The 9,310-nt window shown below is 53.9% G+C and overlaps 2 protein-coding genes and 1 long non-coding RNA gene across 4 annotated transcripts in view; all 3 read left to right on the top strand.

Moving 5' to 3' along the window:
• The window catches only part of LOC109532657 (ras-related protein Rap-1b), a 3,792-nt gene extending 2,292 nt beyond the window's left edge, over positions 1-1,500 (top strand). Inside the window, exons 4-8 of one of the 2 annotated variants that reach the window (XM_019897612.1) lie at positions 7-63; positions 234-374; positions 525-668; positions 792-880; positions 998-1,500. In XM_019897612.1, the coding sequence (XP_019753171.1) occupies positions 7-63; positions 234-374; positions 525-668; positions 792-878 (429 nt within the window). In that variant the 3' untranslated portion in view covers positions 879-880; positions 998-1,500. Of the gene's footprint in view, positions 1-6; positions 64-233; positions 375-524; positions 669-791; positions 893-997 lie in introns of both variants that reach the window. The other variant, XM_019897611.1, reaches the window with a different exon arrangement.
• A 637-nt stretch (positions 1,501-2,137) lies between these two features.
• mdm1 (Mdm1 nuclear protein) lies at positions 2,138-6,426 on the top strand. The gene is made up of 7 exons (XM_019897461.1): positions 2,138-2,853; positions 4,168-4,251; positions 4,342-4,493; positions 4,806-5,003; positions 5,078-5,187; positions 5,460-5,529; positions 6,250-6,426. Exons 1-7 carry the CDS (start codon positions 2,814-2,816, stop codon positions 6,424-6,426), a joined length of 831 nt encoding a protein of 276 aa, XP_019753020.1. The 5' UTR covers positions 2,138-2,813.
• Positions 6,427-6,928: 502 nt separating this feature from the next.
• On the top strand, positions 6,929-7,733 carry LOC109532658 (uncharacterized). Its single transcript, XR_002171419.1, has 3 exons — positions 6,929-7,131; positions 7,267-7,329; positions 7,680-7,733. It is a non-coding gene; the product is annotated as an uncharacterized LOC109532658 (long non-coding RNA).
• The last annotated feature ends 1,577 nt before the right edge of the window (positions 7,734-9,310 follow it).

The raw sequence follows: 9,310 nt of genomic DNA, 5'->3' as shown, positions 1-9,310 counted from the left end.
GTGCAGCAAGTGGAGGTGGATTGCCAGCAGTGTATGTTGGAGATCTTGGACACGGCAGGCACAGTAAGTTTGTTTTATGACATCACAAAAGGTGTGTTGACGGTTGTCATGGAAACAGAGGGTGACGCTCGACTTTTGTTAAGTGCAGGCATAAAACCTGAAATCAGAGTGAGGAAAAATTCATGTAAAAAAAAAATTACGTGTGTGTGTGTGTGTGTGTGTGTGTGTTTCAGGAGCAGTTCACAGCCATGCGTGACCTGTACATGAAGAATGGTCAAGGCTTCGCTTTGGTTTACTCCATCACGGCTCAGTCGACCTTCAATGACCTTCAGGACCTGCGAGAGCAAATCCTCCGTGTCAAGGACACAGATGATGTACACGTGCACACGCGCACACACATGCACAGGCTTTGGCAGCTGGAGTAAACCCTATTTTTGCCTGAAACTTGAAAACGGCACGTTGGCTGCACACGAACCCAACTTGACCTTGAAAAACAAAGCGTACGTGCCCTCGTGTGTGTTCAGGTTCCGATGATCCTGGTGGGCAACAAGTGCGACCTGGAGGTGGAGCGTGTGGTGGCCAAAGAGTCGGGCGTGGGCCTCGCTCGCCAGTGGAACTCGTGCGCCTTTCTCGAGACCTCCGCCAAGAGCAAGATCAATGTCAACGAGGCATGTGCTCACGCACGCACACACACACACACACACACACACACGCACACACTGCTTGATGTACATCCATCCCATAGCTTTGTCATTTTATCCTCATTGTCTTGTGCGTATGTCGATATTCAGATTTTCTATGATCTAGTGAGACAAATCAACAGGAAGAGTCCAGTTCCTGGGAGAACTCGCAAAAAATCCACTTGTCAACTCCTCTAATGGTCGTGTCACAGGTACATGGTAGTGTCTCACACACACACACACACACACACACACACACACACACACACACACACACACACACTCACACACACTGACTTTCTGGATCATGTTTGCAGCTGTGCTTACCTGTACGACATCAACCAAGCAACCAATCAGAGGACTTCTTCCAACTTGCCCCGCCCCCAGCTACATGATCATCATCAAGTTGGAAGTCTGTCGCCAAGACAACCACATCTACCATGCTTCCCCGTCCTCTCCTCTGTTGCCTTGGAAACCAAACATCAAAAGACTGTCATGATGATGATGATGAAGATGGGCTGCCCAGATGTTTCTGCTTCTTGTTCTTGTCTTTTTTTTTTTTTTTTTTTTTTTTAGTCTTTCAGACTAGATGCGCAAAGTTTTGATGTCACGACCAACATGGCTGACTTTGAGTGTGCGTGTGTGAGTGTGTGGCTCTAGTCGTACAGCATTTGTGAAATGTTGCATATTTTGCTCATGTGATTTTTTTTTTTTTTTTTAATTTTATTTGTTTTTTTTTTAGGGGGAGAGGGCGGCAATGCAGCAGCAATAGTTTTTACCATAAGCTCACTGTGTTAGCACGCAGCTAACCTCAGCACCTCGGTTAGCAGTTAGCGGCATACTTTTAGCTCCACTTTTTAATAACAGTGCCAACCTTGATGAGGCGCACCGATATTAGCATCGAACAGGTTAGCTCACGTGTAACATTGACGCATGTGGCCGTGAGTGCCGCGCTGTTCCGTCTTTAGCGCTCGGCATTGCTGCTTGGGTGGCTGTTAGTGACGAGTTTTTGGCTTACTGTTTTGAAAAACTGCCAACAGTGGGCACGTTACGAAAAATGTATTTCGCCACATGGAATATGATGATGTTTAGCTCGTGTGTGGCATTGCTCCATGTGAGGCTGTAAACGGTTCGCGGCGTGTTATTTTTTTTTCCTCTGCCTTCTAACGACGACTACCAGTGCCGCCGTTGACAATGTTACAGAAACAGTTATTTTGGCCACACCTTAATTATTTTGTTTGATAGTAGGTTAGCTTGTGTGTGACCGTTAGCTATTAGCTTAGCGGTGACTTTGAGCCCCGATCGACTGCTGCTGCTGCTGCTGCTTCCTGCGACGGACATGTTGCCTTTGGACAGCAGACTCACACTGGTCCACTACTCTGTGTGTGTGCGTGCGCGCGTGTGTGTGTGTGTGTGTGTGTGTGTGTGTGTGTGTGTGTGTGTGCGCGTGCGTGCTCGCGCGTGTGCGTGTGTCCAGATTGTATTGCTAACATGTCATGACATGTTTACGGACATTAAGTATACACAAGACACACACGTGAGACAGGAAGAGTTTGTGTTGCTATTTTGTTGTTCATGATGATGATTGTGTAGTTGTGGGATTGTTGCGCAGCTTTTACTCCTTGGCCTTTTGTGTCATTTTGTGCTCGACGCCTCACCTCAGTGTTGATGCAAGAGGAGATTGTTGAAGCCACTAAAAGCCTTTTAAGTCTTCAAATGTGTGGGATTGTGCGCATTTGTGCATGGGAGGGTGTGTGGCCCGTGTGACTGTATAAAGTGTATGTGTGTGCGTGTATATGTATAAGTTTGTGTGTGGGAGTATATGTGGATGTTGTGTCGGTGTGAAAGTTTGTGTCCGGAGGTCTTCGTGTGTGTTTGCTGGGAATGGAGGTTTTGTGGCGCGTTTGTGTGGAGATTGTGTGTCTGCGCGAATGCGTGCGGTGGGGCGGCCGCGCGTTTGTGTTGGTCACGTGGCATGCGAGCATTTGTCCGTTTGGTCTCCGGGTGACGCCGTGTCAGCATGCTCGCAACTGCGGTCATGCGGCCACAAGGCGGCGCCACTGACCACTGAGGCTTGTCAAATAGAAGACGCGTGACTTGAGGGCCCGAGTAGCGCCGCCCACTAGCGCCAGGATGACGCACTTGAGTCGGCACTCGCGACGCTTAACTAAGCGTAAGAAAAGTTGGATGCGCTTTTGTTTCCCGCATGCACGCTGACGACGCCGACCCACGGAGCTCACAAAAGTGCTTTTGGTTCTGTTCTGCTTCCCCCTGTGTCGCTTTCGCGTTGGTTTGTTGTTGCGTGCGTCCGCGTGCCTGTGTGTTGCAGGGGTCGGGGCGGGGACCATGGGGGTGAAGCCAAATGTAAAGTTCAAACTTGAAAAGCCTTAAATAAAAGTGGTGCCATTTTCTAACAGCGAGCCGACATAGTGACTCTCTCGCGTCCGTGTCGTCCACAAATCCAGCACTTCGACAGGAGATCCACGTAGATGTTGTCCACATTGCATCGGGTACCCATCGACGTCGTACAGCGTACGGGGAGGCACTAGTCGACAACGCAAATGTAGTGCGGAGATGAACAACAAGATGGCGTGGTCGTCTTTCTTCGACGCGGATGAAAGCGCGTCTCATCCTGCTTCCTGGAGTCTTCGCGCATGCGCGCGTCTCTCTCGCTCTCTCCGCTGCCATGGCAACGGCGGCGGCGTCTTATTGTCGCGCCGGTTCGCCCTCAAAACTCGAGGTCGCCGCGACCTTTTCTTCTCGTCCATTTCATTCCTGTTCCTTCTTTTCGTTCCCAACGCGTCAAGCGACACCTCGTGGTTGCTAAAGTGACGGGCGAGGCCGCCCGCCGACACGTTCATTTGTCGCCCGGAAACGTCATGATGGTCACGGTAAGATTAGCATGAGCTCATTAGCATGGTAGCCAGCTCAGTTAAGAAGAGTTAAGGCAATCAAAGTGTAAGCTGCTTTTATTTATTTGTATATTTACACACACACACACACACACACACACACACACACACTATTATTATTCGGTGTCTTGAACTCACGTTAAGCAGCGCGCATTTGTGTGTTCTCGCGTGAGAAGGTGAGCACCAATTTTACGCATGCGCGCTGGGTCAGAGGTCCGTGAATCAGCGCGCAAGTGCGGCGGTGTGTCAAGGCCTCCCTCCCGGGCCACTTTTGTCTCCCCAGTCGCCTCCTGCCTGTGAATGAGCGGCAACCGGTCCTTTTGTGGAGATGTGCCCTGACCGTACCACAATTTGCTTGCCCTTCTGTCCCATCTCGGTGGTGTTTGTCAGAGTGAACGCGAGAGGAGCTACGGACGTTCTCGGAGCCTTTCTCATTCTCCTCAGCGAAGCATCTCATCGGCCGGACGGCGCCGGCCCCACCGAGGTCAGCGTCGGATTGCAGACGACCATCGATGGATGCATTTTTCTCCCCCACCTCCCCCCTCTACTCTATCTTTTGATTTTTGTCCAATCAGCTGGGAGCAGAGAAGACCACCCCGCCGACGAGAGGAGATCGGGTCCCGCTCCTTCACGGGCTCGCAGTGCGGCGCCCCCTGCAGGTCCAAACCACTGATGCGTGTTGACGCGAACCAGCTGAGGCTCATCATGCTAACGCCGCCCCTGATGCCGTGCCGAACATCTGCCCGCAGCTCGCAATGAGGACAAGGACCGCAAACGTACCGCGGGTCCGGCCGGGTCGAACCGGGTTGCGGAAATTCACCCGTCGAGAAAATCCGAGGACCACCGAGCGTCGGCGAGGAACGCGACGGACGCCGGCTCTCCTCTGCTGGCGGCGCAACGGGTGGGCCGCACGCAACGCGTTCCGCCGGTCGCACGCGTGTCCCGATTCAAAAAAACTCCTTTTGAAATGAAACAAGTGGACACATTTCTGAATCCTAAATAATCCCATTTCAAAATGAGAAGGAATTGCGGCCAAAATGAGGTTTCATTCGCGTTATCGTGAATTGGGAAAAAAAATCGAATGAATATTCTTTTTGCTCTTCTGATTTTTTTGGCGGGATTGTACTTGGATAGACAAGCGTCAATCTATGAAAGAAAGAGGAGCGTGTCTGTCGTTGCTTTGAGAGTGAAAAGGAAGCCATTTGTGCGCTAGATGCTGCGCCGCCGCCCCGCCTTTCGAACGCAGCCCGTTGCCACGGAAGCAAAATCGCAGCCTGCCGCGCAGAGCTCCCCCGTTCCCATGGAAACGGAGTACCGCCGCAGCTTCCAGGGGGCGTCGCCGTCTCGTGGCCCCCGCCTGCGGAAACATCTGGAACGCCGCCAGAGGCTTCCCGCCTTCCACACGCGCTCCGTACGCACGCGCGCTCGCACAAATTGCCGGTCTTGTTGTCCACGACGACGATGTTGTCGCTTTGGTTTGATCAGAAAAGTCAGAAGTTGAGGGAGGAGTCCGAGAAGATCTCCCACCCACAAGGTGCCGGCCCCGCCCACCCGAGGGAAGACGCGCCCCCTCCGCAGGTCCCGCGACGACACAGGTGCGTACCGCCGCTGTCTTTGAATCCAGCTGGTGTGTGTTTGTGATCCTTTGGCCGTCCGCCTGCGCGTGTGAATGCCGACCCAAGTTGACCGCCCAACTTTGGAACGCAAGCCCAGTTGGTCACGGCGTTGTCAAGATTCCCGCAGCTTTCCCTTAATCAATTTTCTTGAGCTGGGGGTCCACACGCAGCGCACCCTGGCGGCCGCTTTCAAGCCCAGTCTGCCGAGTTACTAATGTCAGCTCTTGCCCGTGTGCGCGCTTGTCCGACAGGAAGCTGGTGACGGAATACCAAGCCAACTTTCCCGGTCCGCGACGAGAAGCGGCGGGCGCTCCCCCTCAGGTGAGTGGGGGCGATCACGTGACTCCAAAGCGAACCGGCTTTGCCTTATTTGGCGCAAGATCGGGAGAAGTAGCGCGCGGGGGGGAAACCAGCAAACCACATTGGTTCATTTCGGGTAAACGGCGCACACACACACGCATGCGAAACAACGCGCGCACAACACACATCCATCACAAAGACACACCACACTGACACACACGCGTGCGCGCACAAATGAAACACACAACATGCTCAGGCAGGAATTCATCATGCGTCCACGCAAGACGCCCGCGTGCACAAACGCTTCCCCCGCACACACGATTGTGTACAAGGCACGCACACACGTGTGCGCACCGATCAAACCCCGGCACGGCATACAAGAAGCATGCGCATACAAACGAGCAGTTTGCACTGCCTGCATGTTCCGTTCATTGAAAGAAAAAAAAAAAAAAACGGAGCAAGTGATGTCTGTTGACTTCCTGTTGCTGTGCAGCTTGGAGGTCACTGAGGTCACGCTCGCTCTTTACCAGAACTCCTGGGGAGCCTTTGAAAAGCTGACTCACTTCTTCTTAGAAGCGCTTCTTCTTCATTCGGGTCACATCCGCCGCACGCTCGGAGCGACAGCGGCGTGTGTGTCTGCGTGTGTGTTTACCTGTGACAGGTGTTTTGCGCGCGTGAAAAGTTTTGGTGTGCGCCGTGAGAAGCCCCGCCTGCCCTCTGAAGGAGCGTTGCCGCACGTAGGTGGCGCTGTTGCGGCAGAAGGCCTCGTGGTATCGGCGGCGGGCGTGGGGGACCAACTTCTGCAGGCGGCACCTGAGCCAGCTCAAGTCCCGGCACAACGTCCTGTGGGAGCCCGACGGCGGCGACCCGGACGCCGGGTCTCCGCCCTCCGTGGAGGCTCTGGACCTGGCCAGGTGAGCCGCGCGCGACCTTGGGCGCCGCGTGACCCCGGCCGCCCACCTGCACATGTGCGGCTTCCTCTCCGCAGCCGCTCCTCTTCCTCCTCCGGGCCGGCAAGCCCCGCCCGCGGCGGGCCTGCAAAAGCCAACGCGGCCGGCCGCGATGGCCGGCGCGCGGGACGCTCGCCCACCTCCGAGACGGACAGCGGATCGCTTCGCAGAACACACCCTGACGTCACCGCGCCTGCACCCTCCTTCACGACCATATGCATCCAAATGAAAGACGCCAAAAATACTTGCCGCAGCGTAACCCTTTGTAGGGCTAACTCAAAAGATTTGGGCTTGTCTTTTGCCTGAGATGTCGAGGGTTCATTTGAGTCGTCTTCATTTCTCTCGAAAAAGAAACCTCAACAAGCAGAGAGGTTTGACGCGTGTCTTTCCCACAGGGGGCGCCATCCTCGTGGGCAGGTCCAGTCCAGAAGCGTTTCAGGTGATTGATTTGGATCGGTGAATTGATCGGCTGACTGATGAATTGATGATCCGCTCGATGTGCGCGCGCAGGGTCGCGACCCGCGTGTTGACGCAGTAGACGGCGCGCTCACTCCCGAAGGGGTGGACCTTTGTGGCCCCGACCCCCACCGCCGGCCCGCTAAGCCGGGATCGGCCCCGCCCACCACGCATGTCATCCAAGGATGGCTGAGACACGCCGAATTCCAACACAACGGTGAGTCCTGTCAGTCAGGCCGTTGATTGGTCGGTCCGTCTCATGTTGATGGTTGGTCTCTGTGTGTGTGTGTGTGTGTGTGTGTGTGTGTGTGTGTGTGTGTGTGTGTGTGTGTGTGTGTGTGTGTGTGGTCAGGCGAGCTAGGTCTGAGGTTCCGGTCGCATCCGGGTTCCTGGAGCGACCTCTGTCCTGATGAAAGTGAGTCATTCTTGCTGAGCAATATTGTGACGGCGTCGCTCTCGGCTCTTTCTGGGACGGGCCCGACCGATTAGATTTTCGAGAAGCGGCGCTTTTACCGTTTGCCGAGGTAGTTTGTTTTGAGGTGCGAGCAAAATTCCCCCTCCGGGTGCCGTGTGGCGGCACTAGGATGCGCTCACCGCATTGCGACTTGAAAACGACCACGGCGGCTTCGTGCAAAATGGCCAACAGAAAATCGCGCTGGCTGCGGCGTGTGCCAACTCACGACGCGACGGCTATTTGAAGACAAATCATGTCGCGGCACGTGTCTATTGGACACCTTAGCGGGGTCTTGTTTATCCTCTGCGTAGAGCCGCGGATATCTTCCCGAGGAGCTGAAATTGCCCCCCCCCCCTGTAAAGTGCAGTTTGTTCTTTGGCTATGGAGGTGATACTGGCCCAGATGGCCAAGGAGCAGCACAATGTCCCTTGAAGAATAACATGATGATGAAATTATGAACGAATGATTGTCCTTTTTTTTTTTTTTGGCCCAGGCGAGCGTCTGTCGGTCATGTCGAGCCGCTCGATGGCGTCGTGCTCGGCGGCGGCGGCCGTGCTGGAGCGAGCGCGGAGGAGGCGACGCCAGTTCTGGGGGAGGAGTTGAGCCGTCACCAACTTTTCACTCGGACTCACATCAATTTTTTTTTTTTTTTTTTTTTTGGGGGGGGGGCTGCTTGTCCTTTGCCCTGTGGCCTTTCCACTTGAATTATGAGCTTTTTTTGAATTTGGAGGGTGATTCTCATTCTAATTTTGGCTTGGATTGGAACCATTTTTGCCTCTTCATTCTCACTGACGCTCTTTCATTGGCATTGGCTGGCCTTTCGCTCTTATTCTTCACCCCAATGTTTTCTTTCTCGATGTCTTCGTTTCCCGGATTCCGATCATTTCCGCCTTCGTTTCTATTCCTCACGCTAAAGGCTGACGTCTTTCATCTCCAATTCATTCACGACTCGTGAATGCGCTCCAAAATTGGGACGTCAGTTTTGGCACGACCCCGACGCGAGCAGGTGAGTGGAAAGTCCGTCGCTTTGGCCGTCCATCGACCAAGATCGCCTTCTCGTGGCCAGCCGGCGATGTCACTTCCTGTCACGTGACGAGATGACAGGATGACAGATCCTTGCGGAAGGTATGTTGACGTCTTGATTTTTTTCCCCTTGATTTTGTGACGTCGCGCTTCCATCGCGATTGGCGTCATCCTGGTCGCCGCCGTGTCGCATTTATGTAAACATGCTCTGCAAACATTCTTATTAGTTTGAGTGTCCACGCATGCCCGCGACGCCGACAGACTCTTTCTCACACACTCAGGCACATAGTATGTATATACACACACACACACTCTCAGGCCTTCACTTGCTCTCACACACACGCACTGGAAACGTCATAGTGATGTCACTGTTCCAGATTATTAACAAACATAAGCCTTTTTTTTTTTTTGTTCTTTTTTGCCTGACGCTTAATTTCCTCCAGGTGACAGTAAATGCATTGACCTCCATGTGTGTGTATGTGTGTTGGGGTTTTTTGCTTGTCCTATTTTCTGGTGGGGGGGCGGAGGCTTTGTGTGTATAAAATGCGGCGGGTGCGCACGGGTCGCATCATCAACGCGTTCGGGCCTCACCTCGTCAACTCTTCCTTTTTATTTTCATCACCACCATCAGCATGAAAGTCGTCAGCAGCGCGGCGCGCGTCTTCCTCCGCCATCTTGGCGCCGGCGTGCTGGCGCTGCTCCTGATTGGCTGCATCCGGCGGGGCGCGGCGGGGCCCGTCTATCAGCCGCTCAGCCAAGTTTTGAGGAGCCCGAGCACGTACCAGGCCGCGGAGGAAGTCTCGCTCCACGTGAGTACGAGGGAGACGTGCGGGGATGCCGCTTGACACTTTACCCCCCACTTCCATCTCGCTTCGCCAAATGTGTTGAGATTGCAACTTGGCGCGTTCTATTCACCCAT

The sequence above is a fragment of the Hippocampus comes genome, unplaced genomic scaffold (assembly GCF_001891065.2).
Source record: "Hippocampus comes isolate QL1 unplaced genomic scaffold, H_comes_QL1_v1.1 scaffold81, whole genome shotgun sequence".
Classification (NCBI taxonomy): domain Eukaryota; kingdom Metazoa; phylum Chordata; class Actinopteri; order Syngnathiformes; family Syngnathidae; genus Hippocampus; species Hippocampus comes.
The sequence above is the reverse complement of the archived record's forward strand: the minus strand, read 5'-3'. Positions and strand labels throughout refer to the sequence as shown.

Excerpts from the sequence above, each read along its gene's own strand:
- mdm1 (XM_019897461.1), top strand. The coding sequence starts at position 2,814 with ATGACGCACTTGAGTCGGCACTCGCGACGCTTAACTAAGC. Across the intron at positions 5,004-5,077 it reads CCGCCTTCCACACGCGCTCC|AAAAGTCAGAAGTTGAGGGA; the intron begins GTACGCACGCGC and ends TGGTTTGATCAG. Across the intron at positions 5,530-6,249 it reads CGGCGGGCGCTCCCCCTCAG|GTGGCGCTGTTGCGGCAGAA; the intron begins GTGAGTGGGGGC and ends TGCCGCACGTAG.